This window comes from Lonchura striata, chromosome 1, assembly GCF_046129695.1.
Source record: "Lonchura striata isolate bLonStr1 chromosome 1, bLonStr1.mat, whole genome shotgun sequence".
Taxonomy (NCBI): domain Eukaryota; kingdom Metazoa; phylum Chordata; class Aves; order Passeriformes; family Estrildidae; genus Lonchura; species Lonchura striata.
Window position 1 is genome coordinate 34,229,139 of NC_134603.1, and position 24,293 is coordinate 34,253,431.

The 24,293-nt window shown below is 36.1% G+C and overlaps 1 protein-coding gene across 8 annotated transcripts in view; it reads right to left on the minus strand.

Moving 5' to 3' along the window:
• Window positions 1–876: 876 nt before the first annotated feature.
• The window catches only part of C1H8orf34 (chromosome 1 C8orf34 homolog), a 147,304-nt gene continuing 123,887 nt past the window's right edge, over window positions 877–24,293 (minus strand). For 4 of the 8 annotated variants that reach the window (XM_021555581.3, XM_021555576.3, XM_021555580.3 and 1 more), the window contains 3 exons: window positions 21,679–21,799; window positions 16,041–16,519; window positions 10,246–10,709 (listed from right to left, as the gene is read on the minus strand). In XM_021555581.3, the coding sequence (XP_021411256.1) occupies window positions 10,476–10,709; window positions 16,041–16,519; window positions 21,679–21,799 (834 nt within the window). In that variant the 3' untranslated portion in view covers window positions 10,246–10,475. Of the gene's footprint in view, window positions 1,903–10,245; window positions 10,710–15,295; window positions 15,355–16,040; window positions 16,520–21,678; window positions 21,800–24,293 lie in introns of those variants that run through there. The other 4 variants (XM_021555582.3, XM_021555578.3, XM_077783336.1 and 1 more) reach the window with 4 other exon arrangements.

The following is a 24,293-nucleotide window of genomic DNA, read 5'->3' on the forward strand; positions in this document are numbered from 1 at the left end:
TGTTAAATTCTTAATCACTCTGACAACTCTTGATGCACTCACTATATCTGTAATTGAAAAGCCTTTTTCCCCTCTGAATACCAGTGACACAATTGATATTCTGCCTTTCTGAATAAAGCCCGTCTTGTATTTCCTCACCTATAACCAAAAAATCTAACCAGACATCCCTGATCAAATATCTCTGCCCTACTGGGCCAAAACTGTCTTCAAGTTCTCATATATGCCAGAACTTCTAAAATTAAGATGCTGCCAAATTCCAATTTATTTCTCAACTTGTTGTAAGCAATCTTGGTTCTCCGGAAGTCAATGAGATTTTTCTCCAAGGATTAAATGTAGTCATAATTTCACACAGTAATGACATGAAGCAGAAAGCATGCAGCTTAGCAGATGTTTAGTGAAGCAACTGAAAGAAGAAAAGGCAATCCTATTTTATATTTTTCAGTAATGTCAAGGTAAAAAGTGAAATGAGGGCCACTAACGCAGAATAAAACTCATGAAAAGGAGATATCAGTTTCACAAGAACGCTTTTCTGAGCACAGCTGACTAATCGATGCTAATATACCCTCCTGTATGCAAATGAGTCTCCAAGTATATTGCAAATGCACACAGCATTACAGATTTTCTTTACTGACAGCAAATTAACAAAGTACCTTCCTGAAATGAATATAAAGGGACTACCACAGGGCATTTCAGTATGCCAAACATTTTACATATAGGAACTGTACACTATGATGACACATATAGCAAGGACTTGTTCACCACAATGTTAACTTCCATTTAACTTGCTCATGACCAACACAGACCATACAGTTTCTGTGTATTTAGTACTGTGCAGTTGTGAGACAGCAGAAAAAAGTTCACACTATGAAACATGTATGACAGACAACTCATTTTTATTTCTTAAACAAATAGATGCTTTATAATACTGCATTTTTTAATAGTTGCAAGCAATTTCATTGTATCATTCTGTCTAAGATACAGGATCAAAGCATACATAATTGAAGACAAAGGAAACTGAGAGCACACTTGACAGAATTAACAGGTAAATGAAATCAGTAAATGCAACTGCCACATCCCATCATTTGATGTCTGTGTTAACACATCTTCTGAAGTACCAAGCACACAGCATACACCAGATAGAATATTTTAAACAGCAAGTTTGTTTCAGTAATTCATATGGGTAACTACCACTTTATCATAATATATGAAATCCCTTTTAGGTGCTTTATTTTTGCATGCTTGCACCACTCCTTATTGTGTTCCCATTTTTAACAGAGTCTTTATTTGTTTTATAGATCAAAGTAGATAAATTCAATACAAAGCTATGCAGCACGAGCAGCACCTGTTTCTGCTACCCACACACACTCTTTCACTCATTCCCCTGTCTGACCTCTCTCTGCAGGTGATTATGAGGGAACAGCTAGCTCTCTGTGAGACCTGAATGGAATATACACATGGGCAGATACAGCAAATACTTTAATGTTTATTAATCTAAAAAGGAGAAAAGATTACAAAAATATAAGGAGTAGAAAACCTTAGACAAATTTAAATACATACAATCTTTAGGCAAAATTTGTTTTGGTCAGGCAGAATTTTAGTTTATCAAATGTCAATACAAGACAACAGGGGTATAAACTAAACAAAATATTATAGTAAATTTATACTAAAAGGTGACAATTACCCTTCTTTCCTAAGGCCACTGTACCACAGTAAATACTCTCATTCAGTGCATTACAGCATCCTCATACCAGAACAGTTTCACTCATGTGCTGCTGATACTAGAAAAATAACTATTTAAATTTGTTATTTATAAACTAATGCAAATTTTCAAGTGTAGTTTTGATCAACATAATTTTGTTTTTTATTAAACTGTTCTTCAATAATTCCACTGATTTCACAAACCTGTGAAATCAAACAGAAAAACACAGAAGTTAGGGCTCAAATGTAATGTACACAAAAATGGAGGAAAAGGGAGAATTAATCCCTCACTGTTTTCATTTTGTAAGAGTTTTCTATTATGCTGAATTAACAGTTAAAAAGCAACATGGACCAGTATGTTGGTGAATCTCAATTCTTTTTATTTTTTTTTTTCTAAAATATTCAGAAGCAAACAACAGTGTCCTTAGTTATACTATTTGTTCAAATTATTCAGTGTTTTCAAGGGTTTTTTTCTGCTACTTCATTTTCAATAGTGGTAATAGGTTGCAAAAAATAGCCTGTGTTTCAAAAAACATTCAACATAATATTCATCTGTGATGAATCAGATAAGCTGAGATAGCAATGTTTTAATTTCTGGTTGTGTTCAGGTTGAGAGCCTTCCCCAAAGCAAATGGAAATTTAGCTTTTGAAAATATTTACAGATGTATATTGCAATGGACTGTTTTGCAAGTGTTGCTGACTGGAACACAACCTTCCCTCTCCATTTTTGTATAAAATATAATGCTATAACTGGACCCATTACATAGATCCAGTTAGAGAACCAAGGTTATAAACTGGAAATAAACACCATAAACTCATTTAATTGTACTGCTGAATAACTGAATAATTGTACTGCTGCACAAAGGCCTGTGTGTTACCTGAGAACCCTTCACCTTGCTTTTTTTAAACAATGAAGGAAATCAGGCAAAGCACTTTCACTCCTTTTGAACATTTAAATATGCAAGCCCTTTCTGGGAGATTTAAGAAACTTGGCATGAACAAGCTCTTCCCATTATCTCCAGCTAATTAATTAAATACAATTGGAATAATTTTCATTTTGTCAGGTGATAAGCCTGGACTTTGTATGTGATTCTGTACTGATAATCCACAAAGCAAGGCACATACCATGAAAACCTCTGCAACAACAAAAGCAAATGAACCAACCAACCAAACAAAACACAAGACATAAAGCCTAGGAAACCTTAGCAACAGTTTTTACCCTTTATTACCTTTATATGGCTGGGAGCTTTTTGTCATTTATACCTAATGTTGAGTTGTTTTCCTTGGAGATGCTTCTTTTAGCAGATATTCAAGCTCTATCACAGTTTGATCTATAAGTTACAGTTTTGTCTTAGGATGGGATAAAGAAAAGCAAATATGTATAAGTCTGTTTCGCCTACAGATTCCTGTGACTGTTACCCACAGAAAACCCAGCGACTGGTCTTAACTGGAGAAGTTAAGAAGAGGTTAATACATGTTAATGGCTTTGAGTTCATTGCATCCCTTAATTTTTGCTTGTAACACCTGAAGCTCCTGGTTGCTAGGACAGAGCATTTGATTTCCTTTGTCACAGTTTGATGAGTTGAATCTTCTTTACTTAAACATCTATCTACAGGTATCATGTTATCTCTGAAGTTCTTGGTTGAGTGCATTTTCCCAAACCTTGGTCATTTTTAATCATGTTCTGAAATCCCTTGAGTAATCCCAATCCATCTTAATGGAAAGACACCTAACCCACGGGTTTTTTAACTGATATTAAGTGGAATAATTAATTTGCTACTTAACTTCTTAGGCATTCAAGAAATGATCTAGCCTTGTGACAGCATTATGCTGAGAGCTCACACTGAGATGATCTTCTATGACCATCCTAAATCCATTAGGTCACTGCTTTCCAGGACAAAGCCTCATTATTCTGCAGCAGAGACAGATATGTTCCTCTGGTGCCAGATATATTTCATTTGGTTTAAATATACTTCATCTGGTTATAATAAAGTGCATTTTACTGGAATGTGGCCATTATACCAGGGGATTCATATCATTTAATAACTTCAACTTGTCCTTCCCACCCATTATCCAAACCTATCAGACCCTAATGAGCCCCATTCATCTACATCATCCCATTAGAAACTCTAGTTTTTGATTCCTCATTGAGCCAGCTTTTAATTTACCTAATGTGTGTCCTGATAATTCTCTAGGCCATTTTTTAAATTATAGTGTCACTTTTTATTACATTAAATGTCATTTGGAATCCAAGTTTAGCATAATAAGGCAAGCTGTAGAAAAAGATATCTGTAGGTTTGGAAGCTTTACTGAAAAGAGCTTTCTGCATAAAACAGGTGTTGAATTTTTATTTTTTACTCACTGCAATGGAAAATTCCCTTCTCATACTAAATATTTAGTCCAATGTGAACTTTTCCAAAGTGAAACCAAATATTAGTCAGTATAAATAAAGCAATGTGCCTTAAAACCTTAATAATATGAGATGATAACAGCAACTTTGGATTTAAGCACATCCATTCAAAAAATAGGAAACCTGAGTCTAACTTCAACTTTCCCTAATTGCATTTGAACTCACCATTCACTGTCCAACTTCTACCAGAAGTCATCTGACTTCTGGTAGAAATAATGTCAATCTCTACATTTGTTTCATTATCAATAAATAATTAAATCAAAGTGAGCAGATTTCCATGCTAGAAAATTATTTTCATCTACTTTCAGATTCAAAAAGCAGTTATATTAAGTGATGTAGCTTCAGCTATGAGTGTCACAAGACATCCAGCCAAGAGCATCCAATAGGCCTGGAGAAATTCTGTTTACAGGAGCACAATACTTTCTGATATCCTATTTCTGAAGTGGACATATAACTGTGTCAAGCTAAATATGTAGCCAAGCCAATGGCAGGCAGAATGAGAGACAACATAATTTCTTTAATATACATAAGTGTATACTAGAGAAATTTAGAAAACAACTCATATCCCAAGCAGACAAAAGCTTTATGACGTCTTTTGGGAAGGGGATATATGATTTTTTTACTGCAGTTTGTATTGCTTTTGAAATATTAAATGAAAGAAAGACACCAATATGTTTCTCCAGAATATTCATGAATCAGGATAAAAGTTCACTTTTGGGACTGATTCACTTGTGAAACAAACAAACAAAAAAAAGTGTGTTTATATTGCATTTATTATCTACTGAGAAAAACTGCCAACTACAACAATTATGTTCTTAGAAACCAGATATATAATTGACTGACATTTGAGTGATGCCTCATAAGCACCTTACTCTCTAGAGAAACCACATCTAGCCTTGCCCTAAACTCATACCCACTGAAAGAGACATTTCCAATACAGCTATGCTCTATTAGAGCAGAGCACAAATACAAGCAGCCGAATTTGAATGACAGAAATGGAATGTGTTTGTGTAGATGTCATAAAGTTTGCAATCAACAGCTGCTGCTCTAACCCAAATTCTGTCATTCTTACTCATATTGAGTAGCACCTGGCCCTAGCAAAAGCAAACTTTCACAGGAAAAAAAACATTCCAGCAGTAGAGCCCTCCCTATTGTTAACTCTGGCCATGTAATCTTCCAAATCTTAGGAACACTTATTTGTATAATTAGGATAAACTGACTGTTTTGGCATGTGAATATACTCAGTGCAAGGAACTTTACCCATGCACAAATGGGTATTAGAGAATTTGGGTATGGATTGGAATTTTATTAGAACACAGTCTGAATTTCTAAAGTTTACAAAAAATATCCCCAATCTTTCATTCTTTTGCATTTTCCCCTAGGCAGACAAGTGTGCAAATAGCAAAATGAAGGTTTTCTTCAACAACTGTTGAAGTCATTAGCAGAATTTCAAGACCAGCGCAAGAATGAATGGTGTAGAAATCCCACTTCTTCCCAATGACCATTTGGTTTATCAGCAGTAGATATTTCACTGTCAACCTTAGCAAAGAGTTTGCAGATGAAGAGTAGCAAAACATTTAAATTTCCTCCCACAGGTAAGAGGGGAAGAGTTCAAGACTTGCCTTGGATCAACTGAGGTAGAAATGAGCATCTAGGGCTCCTTTTGGCAAGATGGAATGAAGCGATACTAAACACACGACTTCATGTGCCACTGACTACAGAAACTGGCATGCCTTAAGCAGATTAGCACAAAGGAATGTTTGTACACAGATGATCCTTAAGGGTGCCTTCCAGTCCTTAATGTTCTGTGGGTATATTTAGTATAGATTAACCAAATAGCAAGCTTTTCAAGAGTCTACTTCATTCACCTGTCACCTCCTCTGCTAGGAGGACTGACTGAAGGTAGGGACCCTTTATGTCTAAGGCTGTGCGACCTGGGGAAATCTGCTGTGTGGGTTGCTTCTTGAGTTTGGTACCCAAGAAAGCAGATTTAGTCTTTTGGGCAGTAAATCCTTGCCGAGACTACAGCTGGCAGGTCAAATTATACCAAAAGCCCTGCCTTTGTCTTTTCAAGGTTCTTGGAAGCTAGTGATACTTTAAAAATTTCCAATCTTTAATCTTTTGTATGAGTTGTTCTCAAGGGAAAAGTCAAGAAGACTCTTGTTAGTCCCCTGGAATGATGAATTTCTTCTCATAAAAGCTGTCTAAAAATGTTCTGATGGCAGTGGATGCAGTTCTTCTATTTCTGTGCATCAGTACCCCATAAAAAAGAAAATCTATTCTTGCCAGTTCAAAGAACTTTCATCAAACTGAAGGATTATGCAAGTAGTAAATATTTTTTCCAGATCCCTCCTTTTTCCAAGAATTATCTCTATGCATTCTCTGAAAACTCTTTGCAGAGAATCAGCACACAAGCAAACTACTGCAGATAATAATGGGGAACTGTCTCCAGGATCACAGAGGAAGAACACACATGAGGTTGTCTAGAGACATTTTTAGTCACTCTAAAAGAATGTCACATGTCCTTGATTTTGGATCATATTGCCTTGACATTTTTCATCTCTCTTTGTGTAGAGAATTTCAAAGAATACATTTTGCAAAGAGAAGAGATTTTGTTTCTAAATTATAATAGGTTTAAAATGCATGTTTTCATTCTTTTTTTTAATAACTAAATGTACATTACGAGAGCAAATAATTATACACTATCTCTTTCTCTGACTTATGGCCACAGACTTAATTAAGTGCACAAAGAGGAAAAGTAAAGGGTATGCTAAGAAAATCAATAAAGCTTCTTAAAAATGTTTTTCTTTCCATCTTTACCATAACAAATCTTTTAAGCTAGAATAATTTAAACTCTTTTATGTGAGTAGCTATTTGATTTTAAATGTTGTCATAATTAATATGAAGGTTTAACAATTACTGACTTCCAGTTATCATTGAAACTTGCTGCTAAGGATAAATTTTTTAAATGCTGTCAGAGAGCCTGGAGAATTTAAAACGTAAAGTCTGATTTACAAGAACTGAGAACCACGATCTCATTTCCATAAGACAAGATATGCACTGTTGCATCTGTTTTGCAAATGATGTTTCTTGAGAGATGTTGAGATTCCAAAGTGACCCAGTTCTGTTCAGTTATCACTTACTTTGAAAATAGCCTCCCTAAACTCTTACATCTGAATACCTTTGAAACTGTTCCCCCCTTATTTTTTTCATTCTTTTTCTTTTAAAACTCCAAACTCAGATGATATTACTTTTAAAGAACTCAAGGTGACTCACACAGTTTCTCTTTCTGCATTGTTTTCCCACTACCAAAAATAGCTTTACACCTGGCTGCTATTATCTCAAAGTAGTCAAAGAATGTGGTAAACATTATCCACATGTAATTTATCAAAAGCTGAATCAAAGAACAGGTGTTACTATTGTAAAGATTAATTTTGCAGCTCTTCTGCTCAAACTCACAAATTATGGACTCCTGGGCCTTCTCAATACTAAATCACACAAAAAATACCCAAACATATTTATTACTTTGGGGTGAAAAATGATGTGTAATCTTGCCAGCTGGTCTACCTACAAGCAGTGGCATCAGCAAGTGTGCCAAAGCCCCTTGCTGACTGCACTTTACAACCAGGAATTGGCAGCTTCTCTTCGTCAGCACTGGCAGTTCTGCACTTTCTTGACAATGTCAGCACAAAAAACTCAGACAAGGATGTTACCACTGTTAGTTATTTTTAATAAAAAATTCACTATTAGAGTTCAGTTACAGGAAGTATTACTTTAATAAAACATTTTTGTTCCATCCATTTAGTTATAGTAGTAGAAACAGTGATAGAGGGTGCACCAGCTAACTACACTGAGGTCAGCATGGGTTCACAAAGGCAAAGTCCTGTTTAACTGGCTTGACAGCTTTCTATGGTAAGGTCACCCACCCAGGGATGAAGGGAAGTTGGTGGACATGTTTTTTCTGGATTTGAGTAATGCTTGTGATACTGTCCCTCACAGCATCCTTCAGGACAATTAAATTTGTCCAGCTGTGGGATGAGTGGCAGCAGGCTGTGCTGGGTGAAGGGCAGAGCTCAAAGGGGGCCACTGGTCACCAGTGGTGTTCCCCAGGGGTCAATTCTAGGGCCAGTTCTGGTCAATACATTTACCAACAACCTGCAGGCAGGAGCTGAAACCACCATTGGCACGTTTGCTGATGGTCCCAAACTGGGAGGTGCTGCTGACCCCTTAGAATGACAAAAGGCTCTGCAGAGGGATCTATACAGACTGGAACACTGGACAGTGATTGATGGCATGAAGTTTAACAAATCAAAATACCAGATTCTGCAGCTGGGACAGACTAACATCAAGCAAAAGTATAAACTGGGAGAGGAGTGGCTGGAGAGCCTCTCTGCACAAATGGATCTGGGGCTGCTGGCTGGCAGCAGGCACAGCAAGAATCAGCAGCGTGTCCTGGAAGCCAAAGGACAAACCCCATCCTGGGGTGCATCAAATACAGAATCACCAGCTGCTCAAGAAAGGCGATTATCCCACTGTGTAGAGCACTGCTGCAGCCTCACCTGGAGCACTGTAGGCAGTTCTGGGCACCACAATTTAAGAAGGGTGTGAGGGTCCTTCAATGGGTCCAGATAAGGGCAACAAAGCTGGTGAGAGGGCTGAAGGCATGACCTGTGAGGGGCAGCTAAGGATTTTGGGCTTGTCTAGTTTGGAGAAAATGAAGCTGAGGATTGACGTCACAGCTTCCTGAGAAGGGCATGTGGAGAGAGAGGCACTGATCTCTTCTCCCTGGTATTCAGTGACCGAACATATAGCAATGGCTCAAAGCTGTGCCAGGAGAGATTCAGACTGATATCAGGAAGCATTCCTTTACTGAGAGAGAGAAAGACTGAACAGGCTTTTGTGGGAGATGGTCAATAGCTCAAGCCTGTCACTGCTCGAGGCATTTGGACATTGACCTTGACAACATGCTTTTAATTTTTAACTCATCACTTTGCTTTTTGGGCAGTGACAATGACCTACTAGTCATTGGAATATTCGAGTATTACAGCATTCTTGGAGTATTATAGCACAGGATTTTGGGTGCTCACAAGTCCTCACACCCATACAATTCAAGTACAGCACCTATACAAAACCATGGTGTGTATCTGATATGTCCTGTAGCATCAATCTCCCTTGTCACATAATTGGCATCAGTCTGTGTATGCACAGCCAATCCTACCAGTGTCTGTGGGACTGCAAATTCATTACAGAAAATACTGAGGAAAAATTGCACACATGAAAGACAGGTCCCAGAGCCTCTCTTGAGCCACCCAAGGTGAGTTTCAACTCAAAGGTAACTGAAATGCTCTAGTGCAAGTCAAATTGGACTTACTGGCCTTGGACTAAAATCAGCTGGATGCACAGAATCTCCTTGTAACATTTTACTAGTGTTCAAAAAGACCTGGCACATGATCTTTAAGATCTCACTGTGCAAATATAAATTTTAGTCAAACTCGGCTATGTACGAAATTGTGAAACTAATGTATGAGTCAAAACCAATTTTTTAAAGTGGCATAATTTAAAAAAATCTGTTTATCTGGCATGTTTCTTATGAATCCTGAATCCATTACAGAACTGTTCCCTTCTGTAAAGAAAACATCTTTTTCATACATTAACTCTTGATGTTTAAACCAGCATTGAGTTTTCTAAACATACTGATCAAATAATCTATTTTAATGATTTAAATGATTTAATGATTAAAAAAAAAATATGTTAGGAAGCAGTTTGCATATTCACCCTTTCAGATCAAAAAACTACTGTGAATCCAAAAAGATTATGCAAAATAGTGTGATCATTTACAGGTACCTTGTAGGCAGAGAGAATTTGCTACAATTTGAAAATATTGCAATTTATAGCCTTTTACTTGTTCTGCCATTTAGGCTCTGATCCTGCTGACCCTCACTTCCACAACTGGATAAATACTTCTAAGAGTGTAGGATATTAAGGATTACTGGTATGATGAAGAAATTTTTTATCAATACAGATAAATTAAATAGAATGTAAGGAAAATAGATTCAATGGAGTGACAGACCTAAGGAGGGAGGCTCTACTTTTAATACCTGGACTTTTTTACTTTGCTTTTTTTTTTTTTTTTTTTTTTTTTTTTTTTTTTTTTTTTTTGCTGGTGAATACAGACTTATGAAAGAGATTATCTATTTCAAATTCAGATTATCTATTTCAAGTTCATGTTATTTTCTGGAATAGCTACTTTAACACATCAGGACAAATTGTTTCACTTAGCTTAAGTAAACAGAATTCTGTGATCATTTTGTCATTGTTCAGTGACTACATGAAAGCTTCTGCAAATCAATCCTATCAGGTTCAGTCCTCAGACAAATAAGCAATTGGTACTTATGAGAAAAGCTCCTGTGAGCAGGCATGACAGCTCCACAGTATTTGAAGATATGGAAAACAGAAGTAAAGTTGAGGGGTTTTGACATATTATCTGGTCCTTACACATGTACTTACATTTGTCTTGGTCAGCTTCCACTCCTTCACTTTCTGTGTCACTCGGCAATATCCAAGGTTGATGAGCAAGTTGAAGCTGTTGTAAGAATTCATCCTGCCACAAACAGATCTATTTTAGATAAAATGACAGACAATTGTTCTGTATAAATGAAGACTGCAGCAAACACTAGCCTCAATTAACTAGAGAGGATAAAACCTTTAAAAACCAGAAAAACAACTTGATGTGAAATAAAACCAAAATGTAGAGGACTTGCAGGCTCCTTGGAAAATTTTTTAATCTATTCAGTAAAACAACAACAATAGAAAAAAAAACCACACACACACAGACACACACACAAAAAAAATCCCCAAAAAACAAACACCAAAACCAAACAAAAAATCCCCAAAAATCAACCAAACAAAAATCCACAAAAAACGCAAAACCCAAAACAAAACCAAAAGCAAACAAACAAACCAATCAAAGAAACAACAAAAAGAAAATCAATCCCAAACACATCAAAATGAAGGGGTCTATTTAACTATCTCTCTTCTTACAAGTACAGATACGTAAGGTCATCTTCGAAATGCAGTGACAGGACAAAACTGCATTTATTACATCTGACCTTGCAGTTTTTGGACTGCATAGACATTTCAAATGCAATTTGCTTAAGTGAGGCTTTGATCTGTCAAAAATTTCACTGTTTCTAGTCTAATAAGTACAAGAACCTGAAACCTGATTAGAACCTATGGTTTTGCTGCATAACGAGAAGGTTTAGGAAGGAAAAACTTTATGAAAACTTTTGTCTCTAAGATACCATTAAAACATCAAAATATAAATGTTTTTCATGGTTAAAAATCCATATTCAGCTGAATATATGCTTTCGAAAATGTTTTAAAATTGCCTACTTTTTAATATAATGTATACATGTATGCATATAAGAATATTTTTCTATGCAGACACACACATATGTATGTGAATAGGTATACACACAGACACATAAAATACTTTAACACATTCCTTTGCAATATTCACAGGGAGACATGAGACTGGAATGCACAGTTTTATTTTCAAAGGCAGTTCAAACATGCAAGTTTAGTCTCTAAAAGAAAACCTTAACCTTGACCAGATATCATAAAATTACTAGCCAGATTTTTATAAGTTCTTGAAAAGAAAGGGGGGTAATAACCCTGTTTTGTGTTACATCAGCTGAAATGAGAATCTACAAATTTAAAGTTAAATTGTATTACAACATAAATTTTATTCTTAGGCTATCTTATTTAAATATAGAATCCAGGCTTGTTTAAATAAGTTTTGGGAGACTGAAGGCTGCCCAATTAAGATCTAACTCACTGGGAGTAAATTATTAATTCTGTCAGTAATGTGCTAAAAATTCCACAGAGACTGCTGCTATGGCCCAGCAGTAAACTCAGGCAGGAGCTCCAGGCCTTACTCATGCATTGCAATTTCCAACGTGCTGTGCTGGAGAAGGTTGCTGACTACAACACTGAACATGTTTTGGTTCAAGGAACAAGATTCTTACAGTAGGCATGTGTGACTCTCACACTGATCCACAGACTTTTTAATCTTCCAAAAACTCAGAGCAAAGACCTGAGCCAGGCAGTGGAACAGAATGAGAATATCTGACCAAAAAGAGAGTCCCCATCACAAGTTATGCTCTATATTCCAGTAAATAGGAGTAAAAATTTTGTTAATCAAGGCTATATTCAAATAAGACAGTTTCCTGCTCTCAGCAATGACAGACTAATAAGGAATGCTGAATACCACTTTAAAGTATCTGAATAAATGAAATGGTTGCAAAATTTCATGTGTTCAGAAAATGATATGGCAAACAAGGGAGTCAGGGGTATTTTCATCTCAAGAGCTATTGACAAGTATCACAGAATTGTGTCACTTTAATGGAATCCATCCTAAAGAGATAAGCAGGGTTCAACATTCCTTTGCCAATTTATACAAAACACCAAAGGATTAGGAACATGCATGAAAGTATCTCTGCCAAAGGATTTGGAACCCTGATTTATTACCTTTATAGAGATAATAAAACTATTTCTCTAGGTAGCATTTCTTTGCTATAATTCAATTCAGCCTTGAACAGAGCTGATAATAAAACACACCTGTTAGAACTTAGGAATATTATGTGTGCCAGGAGGCAGAAACTTGTCCACAAAATCTCAGATCATTATAAGTCTTGAGCATTAAAAAACCCCAAAACATTCTTAACAGCTGATAAGTTAAATACTTGCCAAATTATTTAAGATTTGTGCTATAACAAGATTGAACCACCCATGCTGCAGCATGAACATTACTAAAGCTTAAGAACTTTGAATTGTATTTATTAGTAATATTTTTCTATTTAGACTTATGTTACTCTGAAACACATTACAATCTAGGAAGCATACATAAGGCATTGAGAGATATGTTAAAATTCCCAACAAATAAGCAAGTAAATAGATAAGTAAATCAAGCTCCTTAGGGTAAAACATGCTCCTGGCACCCAGTAGTAACATTCTTTTTAACTGACTTATTCTCATCAACTATATATCAACATTCTACTGATTATTTCCATTAATATCACCTAAAAGTAAGGAAGCAGAGTTATTTGCAAAATCTTATCATTGAATCTTCTGTAGGATTGGCAATATAACCATAATGTATTTACACCCAGTAGAAATTCCCAGTTGAAACCATAAGGCTAATAAGAATAAAGGCAATTTCCCCTCTTTTATTTTATGGGTTTTATACAGGAAGAGGATACAAAACCTACAATGAAAGTAGCAAAACAAATTACAGTATCAGCCTTGAGTTTTATATGTTTATGATCTGTAAAAGTACAAAGACAGACAGGGCTCTTGTTCTTCTACCCCAAACCACTTCTGCATTTTTAAAATATATCTCCATGGTTACAGACATGTTGTGACACAAGAAAATTAAATTATATGGCCACAAATGGGAGGAAATGTCTAACATGGCAAAAAATGTCACAGAACAGACATATTTCCTGGGTATGTTCTGTCTAAATCCACTTCTCTAAGTGACCAGGAACTTAAGTGGGCAAAAGACAGCTTGAAAGCTTCTAGTATAACACCCCAAAAATGAGGCTGGGAGTGGCATATTGGCCAGATCTCCATCAGCTACTTTCTGATATCCATGGGCCTTCACAACCTGGCAAAGGAAGGTCTTCAGTATGAACATGTCATACCAGCAGCTTTCCCTTTGGAAGTATAGCTGGTCCCAAGTTGAGTTGCCATTATGTCAGAGGTCACTTGTGCATGTCAGAAGGATAAATAGGGTCTGAGATGGGTCACTAGCAGCCCAGGTACTATTGTATCCAGCGAGCAAAGAGAAAAAAAAAAAAATTTGTCACTTCTAGAAGGGATTTTAACAGAGGATAAGATCCTGCATAGAAATGCTGACATTTAACATCAGCTTTACAATGGATTGCTGGCTGAATCTGGACATGCTATTCTAACAGAAAAATAGCATTATAATATTGCTCACTTCTTAAAATTCTTGAGACAAATATATACATATACTAAAAGTATAACAGGGCACTTACTGTGAGAGCTATCAGCAAACAGAAGTAACAAGACACAGCAAATTAAATGGGACTCTTGCTTATTATTACCATAACTACAAAAAGGCTCTGGAAGAAAGCATTTTTAATTGTCTGCCTTTTTACAGGAAAGATCAAAAGTGATGGGCAGATTGGCTATCTCTCACACATTACATACACATAGTTTCAATTGGAGTATATACAATAATTTTACTTGGCATCACATGACTGTGTATCAGTTAAGAAGTTAAGGCTGCCTAAAAAAGAAGAAAAAGAGGGGTGAAGAATTTAGTTGGAGACAATAAAACCCTTAATTCCTTCTGAACATTTTTTACTTAAAAATTAATTTCAATTCTCATTTTCTGGTATGAGACAAAATTCTAACACACAGACATATCCCATACTTCAAAAGAGGACACCAAGTAATTTTTTTGTAAAAAAAGCATTACAATTACTTTTTTTTTTCCATAGGAAATGTGGTTGAAAATATGTCAACTGGCAGTGAAGACACTTTCAGGAGAACCGTAGTCACCTTCAGTCCTCATGTCTTTAATCTGGATTTTCAATTCTAAGTGAAAGAACAGCTCAAGTGATGGGATTAGTGCACTGCCATTCAAACACCAAAATAATGAGTATTTATTTCACCACCAAATTTAAGTAAGATTTCTTTCACAAATTCTAGAGTTATCTGTGCTTCATTTCCTTTCCTTCATAACAAATGATGGATGTCATAGAATTAATTGAAGGGTTATACTAAGTAATCTCTAATTTTCCTAAAAGCAACCCTAAGCAACACTATCATAAACAACATTTGAACTTTCCTATAGAAGTCGTGAGACCAATAAAACATTGTGTGAAGTGTCACACCCAACAGATTATTAAAACAGATTATATTCCTCAGAAACAATCTAAAGGTATGATATTATTTTCAGTCTTGGAAAAGCGGTCTCCAGGTTTTGACAAAGGGATTACAAAGAGATTGGTAATAATGCTGGGGACCAACATATTCCACCACTAAAAAATTAGCAGTCTAGACACATAGTTCCTTCTCAAGTCAGTACAGAAGGACTGGCATATCCTGAGAAAAGACTCACCTTTGTAAGGCATGTATAGAGATAGACAGCAGGGGTTTTCTTTCACAGGTGCTTTTATTTCCACTGCCCATACACTGAAGTTATCTTAAGGCAGCTAAGGTTAGCAGAGGAGAATCCTACTCAGAATTTACAAGGTACTTTAACTTTTTCTTTTGTTTTGTTTTAAACAAAGACTAGTCCTGTAAAAGCCAATAATACATGACAGGAAATTTTTATGCTGTAAATTAGCCTAGTTACCATGCATATAGTTTTAGACAGTGATTCAACAATGTTTGACATTTTCTCTTGCAGTTCAGTTTGGTGCTTTGGAAAAACCTGTCCTTTCAGTTATGTTTAACTAATCATTCCAATTGCCCAGAAATATGAAATAAAAAGTAGATTAAGAAAATATCATGCACTGCCAGCACAGCAGGAAAAAAAAATACCATGTAACATAAAGATTAGATAAAGTTTTGTTTAATATTCCAGAGATATGCACCTGTTAGAACCTGCAATGATAATGAAACTGCTATGCACAGTACAGGTAAAGCCCTACTGAGTTCATGGAAAATTTGGGGTACATAAGTGTTTCAGTATGATTTCTGTAATATTATTGACAGTCTCTAATGAGTACCTCTCAAAGCTGAGCAGTATTTCCTTGCTAATTTTCTCATCATTATATTTCAAGGTCTTTTCAGCACAGTAGGTTACATTAGGTATACCGATGTTACTTGAACATAAAATGCAATCAAGTCTTGGCATTACTAAACATAGCAAAAAACATTAAATTGAAAATCTTACTTCTGATAAACTGTTTCTCTGAGTAGTGACAGTTCCAACAACATCTCCACTCACTTGCACAGAAAGCCCTGAAGCAGCACTGAGGGTCCTCCCCATTTGGCTCTTAGATGACAAAGATCTGCTTCTTTGCATGCTAATAATGCCTTCCCTATTTCCTTGGTTGCTAGGGGTAAGAGGCCGTGACAACAAGGCATTTGGGGTCATAGATCTGCTCCCTGGAGCTGATGGCCTGTTGGTTTGTGCACTGCTGCTTGTGCCACTAGAGATCTGTGTTCTGCTGCTAGTGGGCAGCGGGGGTGATTTGCTTCCTTGGAGCTGAATGTTCTTCCCTGTCGGAGTTGGCACCTGAGGCCTTGGGGTTTGGCCCTGTGCAGCTTGAAGATTGCCTTGATGGTCAGAGGTAACTACACTGGGATGCTGGACACCAGGGCTTCTCGAGAGCCGTGCTTCTTCCCACAGTGCGAGGTCCTTCTCGATGTCTGTGCACACACACATGAACAAATGGAAAAGAAAGAATCTCACTGTCTGTTTCTCTCTGGTTCAAAACTCTCAATGATTTTCTCCAATGTAAGTGAAAACCTGAAGCTGTGCAGAGAAAATCTATTCATGTTTAAAATAAATGGCAACAGAATTAACAGTGCAAATGTTTGCAAAGCATTTCCTTAAAGGTTATTTACATTTGATTCACTGCAAACACAGCTATCCTGAAGAAATGAAATATTACCTCTTCATGGAATGTCAGCACAATCTATAAAAATTCCTCATTTCAACATTATGTCTCTGTAGCTTTTGCACAGTTACTGCAAAATCAAGATTAGTAGCAAACCAAGATAGAGCAGTGATATAAACCTGCCATCCTCAGCTGCAATCCAAAACTGGCTCATGGCAAATCTTTTGCTTCTGGCCCTGCTGTCTACTGCCCAACCAAAACTCTGAGGGAAGTAACTATTGAAGTCTGGCATGTCTGGATGAGTGATCCTGTTTGAACCTGAATATCGTGCTCTGGCCTGCCATCAGTGCTGCAGCAGGTGATGGGTCACCAATATTGTGTCCAAGGAGAAAAGGTAGCCCAATGCATAACTTGCACACAACCATAAGAAATAAGATCTGTTTTAACACGACAACAGATTAAGGACAGTGAATGAAAAGTGTCTCCTGAAATAATTTAAATCATGTTAATGCTTCTAATGAATTAAATCAGAATACAACCATCAAAGTCAGGTGAAGGTAGCTGGAATTTAGGTTACCATTATTAACATATTGAAAGTCCTTGCAAATACAAATGCAGAGCTTAAGAAACTGTTTAATCAATTGTATTTTATCTTACAGTACAGTTAATGAATTTTCACTTTCACTGGCATGTACTCTACTGTACTTGATTTTCATAGAGACAGCTGATTATCTTTAAAACTGCAATGCCATTTCCCAAGTCCCAGTTCCAGAAGCTGTAAAGAAGCAAGGCTCTTAAACACCCATTAAGTCAATTTGTCTAAAATAAGCATTTAATTTTTTTATTTTGATAAAAATTATTTCAGGTTCTAAATGTCCTAAAGGAACAGATTCTAAACCACATATTGGAAAATGAAATTTTTTTTTCACTTGTGTTTACCAGTTGGTATAAAAGGAATGTTGTATGTTAAATAATTAAAGATGTGCTGCCTTTAACAACATCTTGAAAATATAACATTTTGAAAACAGGAAAACAAGCCATGCCAATTTCATGTTACTAGTCTAATACAACATATTGCACACAATTCAAATACTTTTTCTAGAAAAGCTAATAAAACTGAAATAGCTGTGAAAGTCTAAGATAAAAGTGTCTCTCAACTTTTTAAAGATTAAATATTTTTCTGTTAGCAAATTTCAAAACATAGTCAATATTTCTAACACACACAAATATTTCTAATTGACCCTTTAAAATTAATTATTTCTATTTTGAAATTATTACATCTTGAACTACTCTTCCACTATGCATTCACTTTGGAACTTCATAGAATCAGAGAATGGTTTAGGCTGGAAGAAACCTTAAAGGTCACCTGGTTTCAAAACCCCTGGTTATGGGCAGGAATGCCTTCCACTAAATCATTGCTCAGAGCTCCATCCCACCTGGCCTTGAGCACTGTGAGGGACAAGAATCCAGAGCTTCTCTGGCCAACCTGTTCCAGTGCCTCACCACCCACACAGTCAAGAATTTATTCTCAACATCTAATCTAAATCTCTTCTCTTTTAGTTTAAAGCCTTTATTCCTTGTCCTATCACTACATACCCATATAAAAAGTGTCTCTCCATGTCTCTTGCAGGCCCCTTTAAGCACTGGAAGACCACAATTATCTCTCCCTGTAGCTGTCATTTCTCCAGGCCAAACAACCCCAAGTCTCTCAGGCTGTGAGAGATGTTCCAGCTCTCCGAGCACCTTCGTGGCCTCCTCTGGACCTGCTCGAATAGGTCCACATCCTGTTTACCTTGGGGGCCTCAGAGATGAACACAGCACCCAGGTGGGGTCTCATGACTGTGGAGTAATTAATCACAGAATCTTCTCAATTGGAAGGGAGCCTCAAGGATCATCAAATCAAACTCTTCAGTTTGGCCCATATGAGGATCAACCCTGTGACCCTGTTGTTATTAGCACCGGGCTCTGACCAATTGAGCTGATCTTAGAGGGGGAAGAAGCAGCTCCCTTAACCTGCTCCCTGCTCCTCTTTTGGTGAAGAAAGCATAAGATGCCTGGCAAAAAATGAGGGGCAATAAATGATACTGTAGGCTACTGATTTAAATCAAATTAAGATTATGGTCTTGTAAAGAACCAGCCTAGTCTATTTCTTTGCAAAATTATAGACATCCAGCTTGCCTGTAGGGAATTTAGTATGCTGAGAAATAGTATGAATATTGAATGATTTAACAGAGTTAAATAAATATTATATGCTGGCTCATGTTTCCTTAATTTCATATAGCAATCAAGTCTGTAGATAAACCAATTATAATAATTTCTCTACACATAATTAACATGTTTCCATAGCACAATTATTCAGTTTTATTTACACATCTTCTGTTTGATTTTGCTTTAATATAAGCTTTTCAGCCAGAAAAAAAAAAAGTTACACATTCCCAGCTTTGCGGTATTATCTGATCCATATTAAATAATACAATTGAATTATGATTTAGGATTTTTAAAAATTCTTGTTGATGTAATTTAAAGGCAATTAAAATGTAACAGAGCAACAAAAAGGAATTTTGCTTTCAAATTAAAAAAATATCCAGAATAAGGATATGATTCATATGCACTTACAAAATGTTTATTTTTTAACAGTCCTTCCTGTGATAAAATATTTTCCAGAAGTATACAAAGACTACAAAATTAGTGCAACACACCAAACTGTCAAGATACTGGAATAAACTACCAAAAAACCCCCAAAACTTCTCCATTTGTTTGTGATATAAAGCAGCCATAATAATGTAGAGAAGGAAAATCACTCCGGTATCTGATTTTGTAAAACTGCTGCTTTTAAATATCAAGGTACTGAGTCAGTTGCTGGCAATTGGTGCTAGTTCCTAATTTAGGCAGAGGCACAAAATTATGCCTTATGTTAGGAGTGATTTATCCAGCACATAGTCCATAAGGGAAGGCCAGACCCCTTAAGAAGGTGTGAGACAAGGGGCCATATTTCATCATTACACAGGTAATCCAAGTCATAGCTCAGGCATCTAAATTACTGCCTAGATAGGCAGCCATTTCATGGAATTAATAGGTTCCATTGCTAAGAGAACTGAAACAAGAGACTTGCTGATAGCACAAATACTTGAACTTTTGCAAATGTATAAGACAAATGAGGCTAAGCAAAACCCCGGTACTATTATCCGAGGTACTCTGAACTGATTATTCACAGAAATTATGCTGTTCTTGTCTTTGAGGGGAGTAATTGTCTCAAGCACCACTGGTGTTATAATAGGACATGAATTAGGAATATGGTAGTCCAGTGTTTAATAATTGGGCTGTTTTCATCTGAAGTTCTCAGTCACATTACTGAATTCTAGAATGGCTGAACCTCATGTAACCACAGCTTTACTGAAATAAGAGGCCCAAAATCAAATGACAGGAACAGCAGTGATGTGAGAGACAAAATCTTGTGGGCCACACAACTGCAGAAGGAATCTCAGAGATTAAGTGAATGTACCTAGTTACTTTACAGTCAATTAAGTATTTAAAATTCCATATTCTATTGAATATTGTAGTTATTACTGTCAGCTTTGCCAAGGAACTGTATTTTTCACAGCATAATACATGTAAGAACAGCTTATAAGACCATGGAAGTGAGACCAGTTAGGACATAAATCAAAGCAGGGAGATAGATCTTCACCAGACTCCCCCTGAGTGATAAGGGAAAACAAGTGGTACCTCAGTAGCAGGGCTCTTGGGGTACACAGGTCCCTGCTATACTACAGAAACCACACATTGGTTTGCTGCTCTCCTGATTCCCACTAGATGTTTCTGGGTGTTTCAGTTTAGAGAGAGGGCTCATGGATTTTTCAATCTAGTTTGGCAGTGGCTGCAGCTTAATAGCTGCAAGCTTTATGAACCTATTAAAAAAATTAATTACAGCATCTCTAGTGTCTGACACAAAACCCACTTAAAAAGTTTCATTTGCATATATCATAATTTTTAGTTCTTGTTCCATTATGAGCAAAACCTATTTCTAAAAGTCTTCCCTCAGTGTGCCTATAGCTTTGTCGTCTGCCTTGACCTCAGCTACAGCACCCCCTTTCTATAGAGGATACAGCTTTCTCAGCATTGTTATTGGCAAGATAAATATCCAAAGTACTTTAAAATACCACACCAAAAGCATTCTCTGCCTCACTCTCTAAATAGCTTAGAAGAATGGTCAAATAAATTTCTTTTCTATCTTCATTTTACATATACAATCTTTACGTTCAGTGAAGCATTATTTTTCATATAATTTGCCTATGAAGCTTTCACCATATGACAAATAATATGCATAACTAGGACTACCACAATATAGATCTATGTCATATCTTTTAATGAAAGCTGAAGATAGAAAACACTGGTTACAAAGAAGAACAAATTGCAAGCTAAATTTTAGGACATTTCTCATTAATTTTTATAAAGCATGGAAACATCTCTTTACCAAAAACCCCATTATTTTTTTTTTACTTCAGAAATGGTTACCCCATCAAAGATGCTGCAGATGTTCCAAGACACAAAAATTAACAGATTTCACTCAGCCAGAATTCTCATGAGCAAGGTGAGTTTTTCCTGCACAGCAATCTCTCCTCCACTTAAAGATCCACTGCACCCTGCTTTAAAAACTATTTAACAGTAAGTAAAACATCAGTACCTCCTTTTTGCATAAGTCTGGGTGAAACATGAAAACAAAAAAAAGGTGCATTATTATGCTTATATTTAACATAGTTTAATTACTGTTTAAGTAGTGTACTTACTGTGATTACAGCGAAGTTCATAACATCTACAAATAAAACATTATTGTGTTTTCTTCAATGAAATAAAAAATTAAAGTTTTCATTGGCATGTGAGTTAGATATCTTTTCCTTCATCTGAAATATTATCAGAGCAAGCTGGGTGAGTATTTCTAGGCATGTTATGGTTCCTTGATCCCATACATACCAGCTAGGTGTTTTTCCATGGTCTGAAGTTCTTTTGCTGCTAAGGAGTCCTTTAGGAGTTTCTGCCTTGGGGAACCTCCAGATCTAACAGTCATGGCATCCAAGGTCCAAACCGTCTGAGACTTACACAGATAAAAAGAAAATGGAATGCTTTTATTCCAGTTTCATATTTATATATGAAACAATAAAAAGAGTGGTGTCCCCATCTAGGATCAGGAAGCTGGTGCTATTATGTAGAATATATAAAATTTTATGCAAAATACTACAAAATATAATTTCTTAACATACATAAAATAGTAGGAATTAGTTAAAAGAAGCAGTTCTAAAATAACTCAGATATACACTCTCACATAAACTCTTGCTCTATGGTGAGACATCATAAAAAGACAAATTCCTCAATGATTTACATTCTCTGCAGTCCCATTATTTAGTAACAGTTGCACTTCTTTTAAATTACCATAACACTTGGCTCATCATCTCTGCAAAGCTACACTTCTGGGATTATCATAGAATCTTAATCAAAATTTCCAGTACTGTTTTATCACTGTAGGAAGTATTCCTTTCAAAAATGGCAGCTAAATCATCAGAGTAACATAGCAGTTTGAAAGGGTTGTCAGCAAACAGACCATCGCCCCAGTATCTTCTTTATTGAACATTATGGGGTTCAAAATTATTTGCTTTTTCTGGAACCCATTCAATATAGTTTTAGAAATTTTTTGTAAAATATACTATGAGGTAAACTTGATAGATGTGTATGTGAAACATGCAGTAAAACATATGATCAGTTGTGCAAGACTTACTCATTAAAAAACAAATAAAAACAACAAACAAAAACAGAAATTAAATAATTATTGACAATCTATCTGAAATAAATTTTACATTATTACCTAACTGAAATATTTCATCTGTAGTTTTGTTGGTTTCCTAAAGAAACAAGGCTTATGGCAATGGTCACATTGTCATTCACCTCTTACTAATTTTTAAATCTTCCATTAAATGCCAAACAAATTTAGAGAGGCCACTGTTTGAAAGACATTAAGCTGAAGTAATTTCAGGAGGAATGATTGATCAGAGGAGGAAGACCCAAACTGGTGGCCCCATTCACAGAGGGCACACAGGACTCCACCGTCCATCAGGCTGGAGCTGCATCACAGCTGACGCTGGGCTGCTGCAGGTCACTGCCCTGAGTGATGGCACTTCCCTGGCCAGACTCTTGTCCCACAGGGAAAGGTGCAGCACAGTTCAAAGGATGGACATAAAAATATGGGTTTGATATAATCTTTATTCATAAAAAGAATTGCTTTAAACAATGTAGCTGCCCTCCCTTTTAGAAAAGTAGGCATAATTCTACAGAAGTAAAATGTTAATGAGATTATTTCACTTTCCATGTCCTGGAAATGGAGTTATCTTTCTCTTCTACAACCCTCTGCTGGTTTTTTGGTAAATTTTTCCTTTACTGTACTTCTTCCCTTTATGCACAATAGTCATGTAAGACTCATACAAAATCAGGTGACTGAGTACAGGAAGCTCTCTACTCTTGCATATTCAAACTGTCTTTCAGATACACAGTTCCAACATCCTGTGAAACTGGGACAACTTTGGATGAATTTTCCCCCAAATTTTGTAACTCTTCCTGTGCATCTCTATAATATATATTATATATTTATATATAATATCATAATATTTTATATAATATCATAAGCTTTTTATATAATATCATAAGCTTTTGATATTTTTTCAGGCAATAGCTTCACAAAATATCGAAACAGTATTGCTATAGTTTGTATGGAAGATGAGATATTTATTATTAGCAATTTCATTTAATAACAAATTATGTGCTTATACTTCCAATTAAATGCTTACTTAAGAGAATCAAAATGATCTGGGGAAAAAAAGGGCATAAAAATTCACTAAAACTGTTCTGTAACCATTTTTTGTTCTTTCTCTGAAGCTAAATATTCCACGGCTATAACCAGCAACATTTTTGGAGGCAGGCCCAGGTCATTTTTTAAATATATTTCTAAATAACACTTAGCATTAAAAAATATTTTTTAACATTTTGAGACTATGAGTTCATCTAGGTGCATAACGCATAAACACAGACAGAGGTCCTCAGTGTCTCCAGCAAACAATTTATGCAACAGTCATTCCTTGAAGATAGACAAACATGAGCTGAAAGTAGGGGATGTTATCAAGAAGGCTTTGGAAGCAGGTCAAGTCAAAGGCAAGGATAAATGATTTTGTACAGCTCTAGCAGAATTCCCTGATGTCCCTTCTCCTCATTGGATACATAGCAGCAGTGCAAATATGTCACTTAAGAAAGATTCAGGCTAGAAAACCATTTATTTAAACATTCTTACTGCACTTCACCAAAACCTATCCTTTGTCTGCTGGTCAGGAATTGCATAGATGAAACACTGTCAGTTAACTTGGACTTTAATGATAATCACAGCAGACTGAATGTAGTTGAAAAATACAGCATGTATGTATAAAGTATGCGCATAGAATCCTTCCAATTATATCAGCATCTTCCAAACTTGCCCTTGCTCACTCATTACGCTTTATAAATATTAGCACAAAATTTATAAATGGCCTATTTGCATTAACAAGATGAAT